Source organism: Calliphora vicina, chromosome X (assembly GCF_958450345.1).
Source record: "Calliphora vicina chromosome X, idCalVici1.1, whole genome shotgun sequence".
In the NCBI taxonomy this organism is placed as follows: domain Eukaryota; kingdom Metazoa; phylum Arthropoda; class Insecta; order Diptera; family Calliphoridae; genus Calliphora; species Calliphora vicina.
This window is the reverse complement of record NC_088785.1, coordinates 2,424,688-2,443,426: the sequence shown is the minus strand read 5'-3', so window position 1 is coordinate 2,443,426 and position 18,739 is coordinate 2,424,688. Positions and strand designations below refer to the sequence as shown.

At 30.7% G+C, this 18,739-nt stretch overlaps 1 protein-coding gene across 1 annotated transcript in view; it reads right to left on the bottom strand.

Moving 5' to 3' along the window:
- Positions 1 to 18,419, bottom strand: part of PlexA (plexin A) — an 85,345-nt gene extending 66,926 nt beyond the window's left edge. The window contains exons 1-2 of the mRNA XM_065514646.1: positions 17,730 to 18,419; positions 1,835 to 4,558 (exon numbers count right to left, since the gene is read on the bottom strand). Of these exons, the coding sequence (XP_065370718.1) occupies positions 1,835 to 4,538 (2,704 nt within the window). The 5' untranslated portion in view covers positions 4,539 to 4,558; positions 17,730 to 18,419. The remainder of the gene's footprint in view (positions 1 to 1,834; positions 4,559 to 17,729) is intronic.
- Positions 18,420 to 18,739: the final 320 nt, after the last annotated feature.

Sequence of the window (18,739 nt, the reverse complement as noted above, 5' to 3'; positions counted from 1 at the left end):
GATATTAAAATCAAAATTGAAGGCGATGGAAGACGTCAAATTACCATTGAATGTTAAAGTGCAACAAATACTTTTTCGATATAGAGCAACCCCATTAGCAAATGGAAAAAGTCCATCAACACTCTATCTGGGTCGTGATATAAGGATCAAATTAGACGCAATACGTCCAGTAAAGCAATCAAAATCAATATTAATAACTCCTGTGGTTCGTCAAATTAGCGTGGGAGAGAGAGTACAGTTGCGATGGTACGATAAAGGCAAACCGACGTGGAAATTTGGAACCATAATAGCGAAGTTTGGTCGTTTACATTATCAAGTGAAGCTGGACAATGGATACGAGCTAAAGCGTCATATAAACCAGTTATACAAATCTGACGTAAATAAACCGAAAAAAACAGTAACGTTTGAGGAAACTCCAGTACAACAAAAAGCTAGAATTGAAGAAGTACAAATAGAAACTACAGCTGCAAATCCAGAACAGTTTATTCAACCACAACCTTTGGAAGAACTGGAAGGCTTAAGACGATCCAACCGAGCTAGAGGACCTCCAGCCCGTCATATGGACTATGTGCCTCATTAAGCGTGGGAGATTGTAATGTCAGTATTGAGAACATGGCAATCCTTTTTTATATTTGACATTTCATTATATTATCTTCTTAAATACATACATTTTCAGTTATTATTCTTTTTCCTTTTTTCAATTACTCTTGTGAGCACACGTGTTATATATATTGTAAATCCTTTTCTTTTAATTAAATAATTTGTAATGAATTTAAATGAAATTAAATAGTGTTTTAAACAGAAGAGCAGCGTGTATTTATTTCAACAAACACAACAATCCTCAACCGGTATAATTTTTAGGGAAGTTTCCTTTTGTCGTATGTCCTTGTTGACGATATTCCAATTATGAGCTATAAAACATTATTTCTCGCTATTATCTGCAGTTAATCTGATTCGTTTTTTGAGTGCTGAATGAGCGTTCAGTGGCACCTGATGTGCATGGGGGAGTCAATATATGAACCGCGATTCTGCTTAATTCTGTGATATTTCTTCTATGCGACTCCATACAAAATTTTTAGACCACAAATCCCCCTCTAGCTTTACAGTTCGCTAAGTCCACCATTACATTTATATTCAAATTGTTGCACACGTGGTGTTGAAAACAATAAAATAAATGAGTAATTTAAAATAATGTTTTAGCTGATTGACAATCAGAAATTGCTAAATGCAGCATTTAAAATGCTTTTTATAAATACCCATATAAATACCCAAAAAAGGTATTTACTTGGTATTTACCCGGTATTTAACCAATGTGTGGGTAAATACCGGGTAGAATCCCATCTCTACTTATGTTACTTACATACATAGATATATTCTTAACAATACATGTACTATTTGGCCACGAAGGCTTCTTTGTATTGAAATTAAATAAATAAAATTCCCACGCAAAAAATTTCGATTCTGCCCTACTGTGCAGTGGTTTAGTGAGTACAACAGCAGACTAGCAAACGGATAGTTGTTGGTTCGACTCGTGGCTGCGACTTATTTTTTTATTTTTTGTTTGTAAATACAAAATTATATAAATAACTCTACAACAAAACAACTTATTTAACTCCCTATTTGTAAGCGAAGGTGGAAGGAAGTACTTGCTTCCAGTGACATCACCGTGTTATAATAATGTGTTAAAATGCCAATGTATAAGCTTATTAACTCATTACTTTTCAATCTAAGTTTTTGCTGGGTATATATATTCTGCGATTACTTATACAGAGTATAGAAAAATAATAATATATAGAGAAAAAGGCAATGAAACCTAAAATGTTAGAATACTCACCATGAATATCGTGAGGATTGTCTAAAGGCTTTGAACCACCCCAAATGACTGCAAATGTTGCTGTTAAATTTGGCGACCGTGATGTATACTGAAATTCCATGTTGTCACAATAAATAGTATCGCCCAATAGTTGAGCATTTAGACTCGTCACACGCCCTTCGATATTGAATTGGCAAACAAAACGCGTTTGCACTATAAATTGTCCAATGATATGCACTTTAACCTTAATCGATTTACTAGTACCAGCTGCCACTAAAACTTCGCTTCCATCGCCAGTGGCATTGATGGTGGGACAGAAGCCGGGACCAGAACGATAACTGGGACCTATACGGCTCACCCCAGTAACCAAAATATCATTGCGACAATTTTCTGCTGTATCATGTGTACAACGGTGTGCCTCAACACACCAATCGCACGGAAATTCAGATGAAACGCATCGTGTACATGACGAATGTGTGCTGCAGTCGAAAAATGTGAAATCAGTAGATACTAAATCCGGTCCATTGCGAGTGCGTACAGATAACTTGGCTGTGAAATGGTGTTTTCCTTGTTGAATTTGCGGCAGCATGTCAGTGCGTGGAGTTGTACAATTAACGCCATTGCGCTTCTTGGTGGCATTTGTAAAAAGAGCCTTCTCTTCGGTGGTGAATGCACATACAAGATTTTCCTTTAGTTGAGGCAAATGATCGATTATTAATTCTAAAGTACGTGCTGTTGTGCGTTGTAGTTGGTGCGGCATCACGCTAGTTATGGTGGTACATTTACCGGTCTTGTAGCTAATCCAGTAGAGCGGGTCGTTCACATCATCTTGACATGTAGATCTGGGGGAACATTTATTTTCCAACGAACACCAGCCGCAGTAAGGATCGCGAGCTCCTAAGCATTCGCCACAAGTCTTATAATCACTGCAGTCATATACTTTGGTTTTGGCCACTTGATATTGCGACATAACGTACAAATGTAGATTTTGATTATCGAAATGCATGTCACGATGAATAGGAGATCCAATATTTATTGGTATGTTGGCATACTCATTTGCCACCGTACTAGATTCAACTACAACTTTCTTTAAATAGCCATTTTTAGTGCCAATGAATGCCACTGTATAACCACTAATGCTTGTGGCTGCTATCGAGGTTAAATTGTCTTTGAACATGGCCACAGGAACGGCAGTGATGGGCTGATCTCCACCCAAAGGTGAATTAACATCCAGACCACAGAAGTCTTCCCCAATTGTTTGCAATTTAGTTGGTACACAGGCCATATTGGGCGATATAAAATCTAGGCCTCTTGAGCCCACACCGTTGAAGCAAGACTTAATGTTTTGCATGAATTTCCGGCGTACCGCTTTCAACGAGTAGATACATAAAGCTGAATTATCTGTTGACTGATTGCCTCGTCCCTCAGAGAAAACGGCAAATAAAACGTCATCCTGGGGTGTTATCGAAAGGTTCTCGGCTAAATCTGCACTAGGTTTACCCAGATAAGCGGCCTCCACCAGATTGTACTTAGTGCCGCCTTGCTCAGTGCTTATACAGTCCACGGGAATTTCCGTATATGAATAGTAATTGGAATCTTCTTGACAAATGCGCACAAGTTTCGTGATATACTCTTTGGGATTCGAATGATGGTTGTGCTTCAATTGCGTGGTCAAAAAGTAGGAGAAGCGCTCCGAGCTAAATCCATAAATATAGGTTACTAAGTATCCCTCTCGAGCATACGAATTTATAAATGTCCGTGTGCCCGTTGTAACAGCCGAAGAGGCAATTTGAAACATTTTGGTTTTTTCTAACGAACGTGAAGCAACCGCAGGGATTTCACTGCGATAGGGCGAATTATTTGTGTATGTTACCCCCACATACATGACATTTGTGACAGGATGTTGTGGAGGTCCCGGTGCAATAAATGCTACAGTGGAAGAGTTGGCATCATTGGCCACTACCGCGTCGGGCACTTCTTGTTCAATAATTGACACATTTTGCAAATTACGTACTGTGCATGTACCTTGAAAAAGACTGCCACATACTATTAGACGCGATGTTGCACGATCGATTAGTAAAACCTTATTATAATTATCGGTGGGTTTGCGTTGGGCATGTACGGGACAATCTAGAATTGAACACTCGACTGAGTCATTTTTTGGGCCCGTCTTAACGGTCTCATGAATATTTAAATCGGGTGATAATTGATACAATCGATTAACTCCACCAACGTAAACACGGCCAGTAACTGTGTCCACAACCAAATGATTTAGTGTCGTATCAAAGTTAACTTTATGTGTAATAATTGTACTAAAATTTTTATTCTCATCGGATGATATTGATGACGTCGCCGCTAAATTTGACGAGGATGTGCTTCTGTTTGAGTTTTCAGTTTTTTGAAACTGCTGCAGTCTTGAGGATGTTGACGAAGATGAAGCATTGCTGGTGATTTCTGTTTTCAAATCCGCCGTCTCAAATTTACCAATTCTATAAAGTGAAGTATCAGCATTTGTAAACAATATCCCATTACGAGCTGGCGTTAATAATGTCCCCGTTGACACATGTGTTTGATGAGACGACGACGATGATGACGACGACTTTAACGTAGAGGTAGACGATGGTATTGTTGAAGTTTCCAAGGATTTCTGGCTACTAATTTGTATAGATGTAACACATTGCATAACCAACATAACTGTTAGGAAGGAAAGAATATGTATCTTCATTTTTTCACAACATATGGTTTCTGAAAACAAACAAAATGCATACACGCAAAATTAATTTTGATATTATATTTATTGAGTTTTTTTCATTTACATAGGCATAACAATAGGATCCTAGCAAAAACTTGCCAATGACTTGCAATTACAGAACAACATACATTTCAACGACTACCTCATTATTATTTGTTTAACCCTTCCGGTAAGGGAGTCGATTAACTAGTTTCAGACTATTATAATGGACTAGTTTAACAGAGCTTGTGCATTAGAGTATCCCTTAGAATTTTTCAATATTAGAAATTCGAAATATTGAAAAATTTTACCTTTGACCTTCACGATTTAATGGTTAACGTTTTCCGATTTTATGAAAACTTTCGGACTATATTTAAAATTACCTGAACTATAATATTCTGAACAGATTTTACTTAAAATTAATAACAATAAGTAAAATCGCAAAATTTATATAGCAGGTACGGAAAAACTATAGGAGATATTGACATACTTTTTTCACATTTTTATTCTCTATTATGTGGTCAATAAATGTCCATGTGATGATCAAAAAATTCTGAAATTTGTTTAACAAAATTTTTATTATGAATTTTATGAATTATTTAAATTTTGTTAATGAATTTATTATAATATTAATTTTTTTTAATAATTATACAATTTATTAACCAAGCCCACTGGGCCAAATATGGCTTACAAACTACTCACTAACAAATGCTACTACATAAATTTGCAATCACTTAAAATAATTTGGATATTAAACACTAAGAGCTAGTTTCTTACTTGTCAGTTAAACTCAGCTTAACACGCTGTTATATTAATCCTGAAACATATTTTGCCGGAATTTAACCAATGATTGTGTTTCTCACTAGTGGATTAATTTTGTTAGCATTGCCATACTTTTCAGTCAAATCACATGTTTATTCTTCAAATTTTTTCATATAAATATGGCAATACTATACATTTTATAAGAAAAAGCAACCGCGTTACTTAACTTTTTTTGTAAATTTTAACTTTCTAAAAGAAAAAGCGACATAAAAGTATATAAAATGTATATTAAAAATTATATTGATGTTAATAAAGCAAATAAAAACAAAGAGCTGCTGTGCTGAATTGTTTATTTTATTTTCCATCTGTTTGTGCTTTGGCATTTTATACTTAGGTTTAACTCACCAATGATGCTCAGTTAAACCTAGATTATATAGCATATAAACAATAAGTGAGAAACACAATTTTTAGTTTAATATAGGTTTAAGCGAAGAACGTAGATTATCTCTATCCCAGAAACTAGCTCTAAACTAGATATTAAATTAAACATGAAAATTAAAAAAAAAAAATAATAATAAATCAAATAAGATATGATATAATTTATGTTCAAAATATGAATATTTATAAATTTAGTTATCTTCAATTTCATGATCATTAACGTAAAAATGTTCTACAAGCTTGTTTCTATAGTTATTATCTGATAAATTAAATCTTCTTAAGGATTAGGGTAGAATGTTCCATATCCTTGTAGTTCGAACCTGAAATGATCTCTCATAAATTGAACTGTTAATTCGAGGATAAATTATTTGTGGATTCCTTAAAGATTTCGAAAATTCAAAAAGTCTTACCAAGTACTCAGGGGTATCCGCTACAATAATCTTATAAAACTGCAAAAGTAGCCAAATCTCTATAAATCTATAAATAATTATACCCTTCACCTTCGTGAGAAGGGTATATATAAGTTTGTCATTCCGTTTGTAATTTCTACATTTTTCATTTCCGACCCTATAAAGTATATATATTCTGGATCCTTATAGATAGCGGAGTCGATTAAGCCATGTCCGTCTGTCTGTCTGTTGAAATCAATTTTCTGAAGGCCCCAGATATCTCCGGGATCCAAATCTTCAACAATTCTGTCAGACATACTTTCGAGAATTTTGCTATTTAAAATCAGCAAAATCCGTCCATAAATAACGGAGATATGAGCAAAAATCCGAGACAACCTCTGAAAATTTCATCAAAAAACACAATGTATTGCATGCTTTGACAAAAAAGCAACAAAACGTATGCTTGGATGTGCATGCTTTGCGTATTTTGTTTTTTTTGTGTTTTGTTTCTTTTGGCGTTGTTGTTGTTTTTTATACAACTATACGTTTGTTTGGTTGTGTGTTGGTTTTTTTAAGAAAAAAGCAACAAAACGTATGCTTGGATGTGCATGCTTTGCGTATTTTGTTTTTTTTGTGTTTTGTTTCTTTTGGCGTTGTTGTTGTTTTTTATACAACTAAACGTTTGTTTGGTTGTGTGTTGGTTTTTTTGACAAAAAAGCAACAAATCGTATGTTTGGATGTGCATGCTTTGCGTATTTTGTTTTTCTTTTGTGTTTTGTTTCTTTTGGCCTTGTTGTTGTTTTTTATACAATTAAACGTATGTTTGGATGTGTGTTGGTTTCATTGCCTTGCGTATTTTGTTTTTGTTTTTTCTTTTGGTGTTTTGTTTCGTTTGGCGTTGTTGTTGTTTTTTGTGTTCTTGATAAATTTAGGATGCTGTACGCTGAAAGTGGGCAATGTACATACATATATACTAATTATAAAAAATAATAATGCATCCACAACAAAGGTGAAGGGTATATAAGATTCGGCATAGCCGAATATAGCACTCTTACTTGTTTTATAATGTTTTTATATATACTGTTTGGGATCAATCCAAGTTTTCCAAAATTGTTATAAAAATAAATGTAGTTATTACCAAAAGGATGCAACCTAAACATATACAAATATAAGTTATTTTGTTTTGATCTAAAGGAACTTTTTATATTACAATGAATTTCAATAAATAAATATATATATTAATAGTGTATATTTCAGGTATTACTGTTACTGCTATGTAATATTGTCATTTTGGCTTTATATTACATGTTTTCAAATAAATAAAATTAAATTAAAATTTGAAATTTGAGTTTTGAAACTGCCGTTAAAAAAATATTTTTTTGGTTATACCTGCGAATAGGTTAACTGTATCCTATGAAGATAAAAACTCATATACAAGTAAATATTTTTAACAGTACATGTAATAATTTTTTTCAATTGTACTGTCAGTACGCTTACTGATTTATACTGTACACCTTGCACTGTTTTTTGTACTGTTTTTTGCGAAATGAATACAAAAAAGTAATCATTGTCTCATATCATTAATGAAGCATTTAAAAATGGATTGAAATTGTTTAATTGTTAATAGAGAATATTGTAATCAATGAATTTAGCTCATCAACAAAGAAGACTTCAAATCAAAAAGAAATGTTCGAGTTGTGTGACCTAGAATGGAGCGAAATGTCAAGTACCGACACGATGGTTCAGTTTAATTCCAGCTATCTAGCCATCAAAACGTATTCGATTTCTTAAGATAATTGTTCAGCAGTTTTAAAACAATTTTTTTAACTTGAAACTTCTGAAGCTTACTTGGAATTTATCCACAATACAGGTATTACATTACTGTTATCAATTAAGAAATTAGAACAAGGACAATTTAATTATAATCGACGTTTACAAAATAATTAAAATGCTAAGGGCCGTTTTAGGTGATTATCTTTTTTTCCCAACGAAAAACTGCAGATTAAAGAAATTTGGTTTTCTCAATGTCTCATTTGCTTATATTCTGTCGCAAAGTTAACCCGACCTCATCTGCCAATTATTAGTTATCGTACAGATAAATTCAATCAGCTGACTGCTGTTCATAGTTTTTATGTGTTTGTGTAAACGATATTTAATAGATTTTACAAAACGAAAGTTTAATAGAGGAATTAACATTAATTTGATGGAGGATGAACTCGAAGAACATGAGTTCCAAGTGAATGCTGAAAGAAATTTATCATGCCAGGCCTAACTACCTGGCAGACATGCAGGATAATGAATTTTTCAAAGGATTCCAGCTGTCGATGGCAACATTAAACAGCTGATTTATGTAAACATGTTGTCACTTGAAGTCAGGGTTCTCAACTTTCACATCTATTTTGAGAGGTATTGCCAACTGAAAATAATGTTTTTTGTCGGTATATTGAGAAAACCAAAATTGTTAACGGACAGTTTATTGGCCAAATAAATTTATGTCGACATTTAGTAACAGGCAGTATGTCGATACATTGAGAAAAAGGTCCTAATTGGGTGAAGTTAGCTACGAAATTTAGCTCCGTTTTTTAACATTCCTATGTTAATGTATAAATTAACATAGCTCCTACTCAAAGACTTTTAAGTTAACAGAGCTGCTTTATTTTCCACTCAGTAAACATTTTATCATTAAAAACCAAAAAATAGTGATTTACCGATCATTCAGATTTAATATATGTACAGTAGCCCAAGAAAGTCTACATACAGGAAAAAAAATTATGTTACTTTAATTTAAAGCAGTTTTTTTAGTTTTTTTTTATGATATATATAATAATGCATGTCTTATGTCGATTTTAGCAAAAAAAAATCAAATAACGCCCAAAAGTTAACCGTTGATTCTGAGTAAAATAACGAAAAAAATTATTCTTGGTCACGGCAGCCTTTGGGTGGGCGGGGCTATTATGATTCATAATATTTTGAACATTAAAGCCCAAAAAACCAAAAAAAATTTCATTATTTGACTCAGAATCAAAAATTCTAATAACGGTGAAATTTTGGACGTGATAGGAAATGTTGCTAAACCCAACTTAAGTGATGTTGTTTTAAATTTCTTAAGTGTAAATTTATTTTTTTAACAAATATATTTCATTACTTTCAACTTGCAAATACAGCTTTCAACGAAAGAAATTGAATTTGAATTCCTGTATGTAGATTTTATTGGGCTACTGTATAATAAATTTTTTTTTGGAAATTAAAAACAATTTAATATTTATTTATGAACAATCCTTGATGCCTTTGCTTGCTGCGTATTATCTCCTTTGAGATCGAAAAATTTGGCCAAAAATGGAAAGGTGCTCCTTATGAACCTAATGGGGCTATGTATTCATAGATTTCAGAACTGTATAGCATATATTCAGAATCGGTATAGCATTTTTGTATTGGAATTTTCAAAATTATGAAATTGTGAATTTTGTCATATAAGGAATTTTTGAGATCCGGAAAATCTATGAATACATGGCTTTCGACCCCATTAGGTAGATAAAGAGCACCTTTCCATTTTTGGCCAATTATTCGAATTTCTAAAAGTCCTTACTTATATGACCACATTCACAATTTCATAATTTTGAAAAATCTATTAAAAAAATGCTATACTGATTCTTAATACAGTGGTTGACAAAACAATGGACACTTTTCCAAATATTTCATTAGTGGCCTAAAAACTGAAATATTTTTTTTAAAAATTTTTAGCATTTTTGTAGTATTTTATTTGTATACTTTTATTAACTTAATTTAACAAAAAACAAATGACATAATTAATTGAATTCTAAAAATGATAAAACAAAATTAAAAGATTTCTTTATTACGGCATTGACAAAACAATGGAAACTTAGGTATTATTTTAACAAATATGGTCTAAACTTTGCAAGAACTCAATAATTTGTTGGGTATCCTTTATTTTTTATAACTGCTACACATCGACGATGCATTGAACCAATTAAAGAGTCAATGGTCTCCTTTGAAATATTTTGCCATTCCCTTATAACCGCCTCCGATAAATCTTCCTTCCTGGTGTAATTTTGGGTCCTTATTTTACGATCTACAATTTCCCATAGATTTTCTATGGGATTGAGATCTGGCGATTAGGCAGGCCACTTCAAAACACGTACCTCGTTGGATTGTAACTTCTCGGTTACAACTCAAAACAAGGGGCATATTTTCCTCAGCGTATGGATACATAACATCGTTCAATATGGTTCTGTATCCTATACCTGTCATGGTATCTTTTATAATATATATTGGTGATGATCCCTGTAGACGAATTGTAAACGGTTCTTTTTAGAAATGAGTGGTTTTTTTCACAGGACGATAGCAACCAAGATAAGCCTCATTTGCCCTGCGACTAACTGTTCGGGTACTTATTTCTAATTTTAGGCTATTAACAACCTCTCGAAGAGTTATTTATGGGAATTTCATGACTCTCTCGTTATTAAATTATCTTGTCTTGTCTAGAAGTAGTCGAGGTCTTCCACCTAAATGTTGAGTTTTTACAGAACCGGTCTCACGAAATTTCTTTATAATTTTTGAAACTGCTGATTTATTTCTTAAATATTTGTCACAGATACTTTTTGTTTTAAACCAGCTTTAAAATCGTTAATTATTTTATTTTTAAAGTCTTCACAAATCTTAACTTTAGCCATTTTCGTTATCTTTGAAAAAAAAGCAATTATGGGAAAAACTTAGAAAAAGAAATTGTGAAAAATTACCAGAATTTAAAAATAAATTAAAATAACTGTAAACAGGATGCTTTTTACATCGTTCTTTTAAATATTATTTTCGTTTTACACTTCTTTCTTGCAGAAGTGTAAAAGTTTCCATTGTTTTGTCAGTAGCGAAATAGTGAATATTTTCAATTTTGTTCACTTTTTCAGAATATAATTAATTATGTTGTTTGTTTTTCAGTTAATTTATATAAATAAAACTATACAAGTAAAATACTAAAAAAAAAATTATTCTAAAAAAATATTTTAAATTTTGGGCTACTTATGGAAAATTTGGAAAAGTTTACATTGTTTTGTCAACCACTGTATATGCTAAACAGTTCTGAAATCTTTGAATACTTGGCTTTCGCCAGCCTAAGGTACATAGGAGCACCTTTCCATTTTTGGCCAAATTTTTCGATCTCAAAAGGAGATAATACGCTGCAAGCCAAGGCATCAACGATTGTTCATAAATAAATATTTTTTTTTTTTTTTAATTTCCAAAAAAAAATATATACATATTAAATCTGAATGATCGGCAAACCACTCTTTTTTGGTTTTTAATGATAAAATGTTTACTGAGTGGAAAATAAAGTCTTTGAGTAGGAGCTATGTTAATATATACATTAACATAGGAATGTTAAAAAATTAAAAAGGAAAGTTTAATATCATATTTATGCTATTTTGATACTAATTTTATTGATAAATGTTCAATAATTGCAAAATCTCTGACAATATCTTGTAACTTGAAACATTTTTGACTTTTTGTCGAACTTTTTTACAAAGCGAAGAACAGCTAATGCTGTTGTTAAATGAGTTAAAAACTGCTTCAGCTAGTTTTATATTTATAGTCGACTTTAACGTCAAAAGTATATTTTAACTTGTCCATGGTAGACCTAAAGTCCACTCTTAAGTAAAGACTTTATTTCTCTTAAAATGACTATAAAGGTTCAATTACCTTTAATTTGAGGTATGTACCGTCCCGGCATCTTTTCTGGTAGGGACACAACTTAAAAAATTCCTTATTTTTCGGACTGAAACCCTCTAGTTTCCTCTTGAGAACTCCCCAAATGTGTTCCATAAGAAGTATGTACTTTGTTGACAGCAAACTCATATCTGAAGGGCATCTCTTCATCAGAAAATGGAAGCATTATGATTTGCAATATTTTTCCGTAGTTCAGGGCACATATTTTGTGGCCGAAATTCGACCACTATTAAAACGCTTTTTACCACTTTTATGGAAAGAATTTTTAAATATTTTTTTTATATTGTGGGCATCTAGAGAAAAAACCTTATAAACCATATATGTTTCATCAATATTGGTTGGCAATAACATACTTTAAAGTGTACTAAAAAAAACGTGTGGCCTATTTATATATAAGATTACTAAAATTAGCTTTAAATTTATCGTAAGAAAAAATGCATGTTTTCCGAACTACTGGCTGTTGGAATGAGACAATATGGGTAACTTATAGCTATACATACATCCTGGATTTATTAACTTATTGTCCGCTAATTAATCTATTTATTTTTTTAAATACATAAAAACATATACATATGGGCATTTCCATGACATCGAGTGGGACATTTGTACGCTTATCAAGTGAAATAGATTTAGCAAAACATAAGTTGATTTTGGTTGGTTTTATAATAAATAAAATTTAATATCGTTCGTGACATACAGTACGCAAAAAATTTTTCTCTTATAGTAATAAAATATATGTATACAAAAACTAAAAAACAAAAAAATATATATTTTCGGTTGCAGAAAACAAGGATATAAAGGAAGAAAAAACACAGAGACAAATGCAAGTCTTACTACCTACTATTTGGGAGCTTAGTTTTCACCGCCTCCTTATCCTACTACATAATAATTAAATTAAAAAATTACAGAGTCCGTTTAAACTGTTATTTTTGCTCATAAACAATTGTAATAAGATCTAAATATTGTGGGATATTTTCTTTCTTTTTTAATTTCGTATTATATTTCGCATATTTTATTTATTCACAGTAATATAAAAAATTCTTCCTAGGCCAATTATATTATATTACAAGATTTATTCCCGAATAAAGTATCTAAAATTAAAAAAAAAAAAAAAAAAAAAAAAAAAAAAAATTATTTGAATTCATACTCAATACTTCTAGATAATGGAATATGTATTGTTAAATTTTAATTTTTTTTATGAAATTCCACATATTATAATTTTGTTTTTTTGTTCTCCCTTTTATATTTTTTATATCATTACATACAAAATTTTTTGTAATATATTTTTATTGATCTATTGAGGATTTTTATATTACTTGAATTGAAATAAATAAAATACCTTCACATTGTACAATTTTAATGTATTTACCTATTCAACTCATCATGAAAAAAGTTGTTTATTTTTTCAGTCGTGGTTAACATATTCATGGAATTACCCATATATACAGTGATGTGAAAAATAATAAGGACACTAATGTGGTACATTATTATTTGGAGAGAATGTAAGTAAAATTATAGAATTGCTTTTAGATAAGAATTATTTTTAGATAAGATATTACAAAAACAAATTATGTTAATTGATGAACGGTTGTTTTAAGCTGTGCGAAATAATAAGGCCAGCGTATCAATTTGAAAATAAACATATTATAAAAGTTATTATTCTGTGTATAAAAGGTAAGAAGTGCTCTAATTTACATTCCTACATAAAAATAATTACTTTTGTTTAAGCCAATTAGAGAAAATGAGAAAATCGAAGCATTTGTGACCCAGAAGTACGGCAAAATATCAAAAAGTTGCGTGAAGCGGGAAATTCTTATAGAAAAATATCAATGTTGCTTGGAATTTCAAAAAAATGGTAGAAGATGCTGTCAAATGGATTCCTGCTAAATAATCGCGTGGTAGAAAACCGAAAGTTACACCTGCAGTAAAAGGAAAGATCATTTGATGTGTTAAAAAGCAATGTGGGTGAAGTTAGCTACGAAAGTTAGCTCCGTTTTTTAACATTTCTATGTTAATGTATAAACTAACATAGCTCCTACTCAAAGACTTAAGTTAACAGAGCTGCTTTATATTACACTCAGTAAACATTTTATCAATAAAAACAAAAAAAGGGGTTTACCGATCATTCAGCTTTAATATATAATAAAAATTTTTTTTGGATAAAAAAATAAATATTTATTATGAACAATCGTTGATATTTTTGCTTATTACACTCATCAACAATTCGGAAAACACTTATTAAAGAGAACCTAAAAGCTCGCAGTGCTAGAAAAGTACCAATCTTGTCTAAAAAGAACGTGCAACAAAGGTTAACATTTGCTGAATTCCACTTGGTTGGTCTCAAGAAATAGCGAAATATTATTTGGTCGGATGAGACGAAAATTAATTAATTTAATTCAGATCGTGGTCTTCATACACTAAGAAGACCAATTAATACACCATACAACTCCAAGTATACTCTTAAGACGCTGAAACACGGCGCACAGTGGTATGAGAAAAAAAAAAGATGGAAATAAATCTGTAACTTCTAAACCCTTAGTCCGATTTGAATGAAATTTGACATGCGCACAAAGTATTCCATGATTTTTTTAGTTGTAAAAAGTTATATATATCTTTGAAAAGTAGACAAAATTCCCTATCCGTTGACATATAATATATGTCTACCTTATGTTTTTTAATTGGCAAATTAATTAGGGAAAACTTAACAACTCGCAGAGAATTTACCTAACATAGAAATTCATAAAAAGTATGTTTGCTGCAAATAACATTTTTGTGAATGTAAACAACAGTGCTAGGTAAATTCTCTGGGAGTTTTTAAGTTTTCCCTAACTAATTTGCCACGTAAAAAGGACAATGTAGACATATTATATGTCAACGGATAGGGTATTTTGTCTACTTTACAAAGATATATATAACTTTTTACAACTAAAAAAATCATGGAATACTTTTTTGAAAAATATGACAAAAAATGCTTTTTTTTGAGTTTTTGCAAATATACAAATATTTTAATTTGAAATAAAATTTTTATTTATGAATATTTTTTAACAAAATTTTACAGTAATATAGATTTTTCGATTTAAAATGAAAAACTGAACACCAATTTTTAAATTTGTAATCAGGAATCCCGCAATTCCCAAAAAAGTGTTGAAAAATTCCAAAAATGTGATTTTTAGTTTTTAAGCTATAATATCCATACCAGGGGCGGGGTTATCAGAACCCTTTACAAAATAATTAAAACATATTGGGCCATGTAAAATGGGTTACTATATTTTGATATCGAGTATGCGATTTGAGAATTTTTGCACTAAAGTTGAATTTTACATTAAAAATAGGCGTTCTTTGAATGGACCTGGTCCCTCGGTATAAAAATTTTAAATTTTTTTTAATTGAAAGCATTCGATGTAAAGTTAGCCTTTTAAAAAGTACAAATTCTTTATACATCCTTTTAGAAATTTTTTAGATAACTTAAAAAGAATAATAGTATTTTTTTCCCAAAAAAAAATAGCGAAAAATCGCATTTTTAAAATTTTTAAAATTCAAATGCATGTAACTTTGGACTCAGTCATTATTTTTAAACAATTCTTTCTATATTTCATACATAAATTTATTGTTTCATACATAAATTTAATAAAAGAAAAATGGAGAAGATCGGAAAATATTTGGACCAGCTGTTATCAAAAAACTGGAGTAGGGTGGGTAAAAATGATGAAAATTTAATTTTCAAATGCGAATATCTCCTAAGTTATAAGAGATAATTGATAGCTAGACGAGGTTTTTTGTAGTGCTCGACGAGGAGATATCGGAACACAGCCGAAGAAATAGGATCGTTTTAAAAATTGAACATACCGGAGGTGTCCTACTTTGGGGAACCCTGGCCGCACCCCCGGTGGGCCCATGCGGTCAAAATTCTACACTTCATCTGTGCGCATGTGAAATTTCATTCAAATCGGACTAAGGGTTTAGAAGTTACAGATTTATTTCCCTTTTTTTTCTCATACCACTGTGCGGCGGTGGCAATATCGTTGTTTGGGGATAATTTTCCTACTATGTATTGTGTTTGGCCATTACATCGTATACACAGGGCAATATGAAAGCAACTGATTATGTCGAAATCCTCCAGAATTGTATGCTACCATATGCCGAAGAAAATAAGCCACATCAATAGGAGAAAAGTGTCCTACAAATTGCGATAATCTCTGAAAATTAATTCAGGCTGAGTGGAAGGATATACCGGTATCAGTCTGTCAAAAACTTGTCGATTCTATGCCCAGATGATGCAAAGCAGTTTTAAGCAACAATTGCGCATTAACACAATATTAGCAACCTAGCTCCATATTAGAACTGAAATTAGTGCAAATCTATTATGAATTTATTTTTTTTATTATTATTTTGAAGATAACATGAAGTGACATTTTTTTTTCACAGGATGAATCTGTAGTTTAAGGTTTTTATCTAAATAAATAAAATAAAAACAACAATTTAATAAAATCGCAATAGAATTTGTTTTTATACTAAATTACCTAAAAATAAGTACAGTTAATAATCGGCAATTCTCTCATTTTACTTAATTTATCATCACATATTGTTATGGCACATTAGTGTCCTTATTATTTTTCACATCACTGTATCTGTTGTATTTGCTTATAATGGATTTAATATCACTTCAGATGGAAATTGCTATGTTTGTTTGGTATCAAACTAATATTCATATACATATATGCTTTTTTCACCCTCAGTGTGCTAAAATTTAATTTGTTCCTTAGAAAGTAATGTTTGTTATACATTAAGTGTTTAAAATAATTTTTAAGTTTTAAAACTTGTAATATTCTATCATTTGAAATTCAATTTTCTAATTTTTTTGTATCAGAGCGCCTCGGCTGAAAATTCAAATGATATATAAGAATTGGTAATTGGGTAAAATATAATGAAAAAATTTAAATATAAAAAATTAAAACTAATGCACTTTTTTAAAGAAGCTCGTACGAAGTTGTTTAATACACAGGGCCATATTATATATTAGTTTAAAGCTTTCATCCAACTCTTTCAAGTGATATATCATTGCTTGAAGTCGGTTGTATGATAACATTTTAAGGGCCATTATTACAACTTGCCGTTATAGTTAAAGGTAACTTTAAGCAATAGTAAAAGGTACCCTTAAAGGTAACTTTAACTATAACGGCAAGTTGTAATAATGCCCCTAAATCTATAAAAGCCTGTAACTCCTAATCCAAATGGGAGAACCAAATTTCTACACCAAAAATTATTAAAATCTGAACCATTCAGTCATATTATCAAGACTAAAACTCTAACTTTGTAGAATTAATATTACAAATGAATTAGAAAAAAATCATATTTTTATTGATAACTAGATGACCGCCCGGCTTCGCCCGGTAGCTATTTACTAATGTAGTTCTTCAAGTTTCTCAAAAAAATGTCTCTTATTAAGAACAGTGAGAATTGAAAATAAGGCAATATATTAAAAATTAAAATTTCCGAATTTTTTCCTTTACAAACCATCTCCTGAAAATTTTGAATCGAATAAAGCCAAATCGCTCTAGCCGTTCTCATGGACCCTTTCATTTTTATATATATAGAAGATAGATATAATAATATTCGTATACTTCCGTGAGACACTGTACATAGGTGTATGTACATATGGATATGTCTGTACATATGAATTAATGTATGTAATTTTAACAAATTTATATGGAAATAAGGTTACAATAGCAAAATACGTTCATATCATTGGATAAAATATAATAATAATTACAATACAAACAATTTTCAAACGTTACATGGACATTGAAACAGTTTGCTTTTTCAGACTTGTTATACCAACCGTACTTTTGTTTGGTCTTACCTTAAATGAATTATTTTGTTTTTGATATTTTGTTATCGAAAAATGTTGTTATCCACCGGCTGCTCTAATTATGTTATAGTTTAAGAAATTGTAAAATAAACATATCTTTACAATATCTTTTTGTATTTTGTTAATTTATTTCACAACTATTTTTGTTTAATTACAATACATTTTCATATATACATACGTATGTGTATACATTTTCACAAACAGTATTTCCTTTTTTTAACCACTGGGACATATAGACATATATTGCTTTGTTTTATATCTTACTGAACATGCCAATAGTATTTTTGAATTATGTTAATAATAATAAAATAAATTGCTATTTCTCTACATTATATATTAAGCCAGTCTTTTTTTTTAATAAATTTCCTGTTGAATTTTATATATACACTTATTAAAAACAATGCACATCACTTTCAACATTTAAAACATAGTTTAACAAGCATATTGTTATCTCTTTTCTTCTCTTTGAATTCCGCAATCATACTTTTTTAACCGTAACAAATAAACGATATCAGCCTATCTCTGTTTAATATTTTTATACATAAAAGAAATGTACATATATTTTTACACCCCTGTTTTAGCAAAAATTAAACAACAATTTGAATTTTAATAACAAATGTTAGGAGCAAAATAATTAATTATATTTTACAAAGGTTGTACACACGAAACAATTTATTTATTTACGCAAATTTCTTATCAAGACTTTCTATTAACCAGCACCAGTGCTTGCTAAAACACGATATTCTGCAATTTACTAATTATAACTACGCCCAGGGATGATAATTTTAGTACAAAAGTACTTTTTTAGATTTACGAATTGATGTTCAAAAGTACAACAGGTACTCCTACAAGTAGTTTAGTACGATATAAAAATGTTAGCGAATGGCTTAAATGGAACCTTCTAACTCAGCTCAGATTTTACTAATTTTTTATCATTGATAAAAAATTTTATACTGGAAAAAAAATCTTTATTCCTTGTGGAAAAAGCATTTTCTGAACAT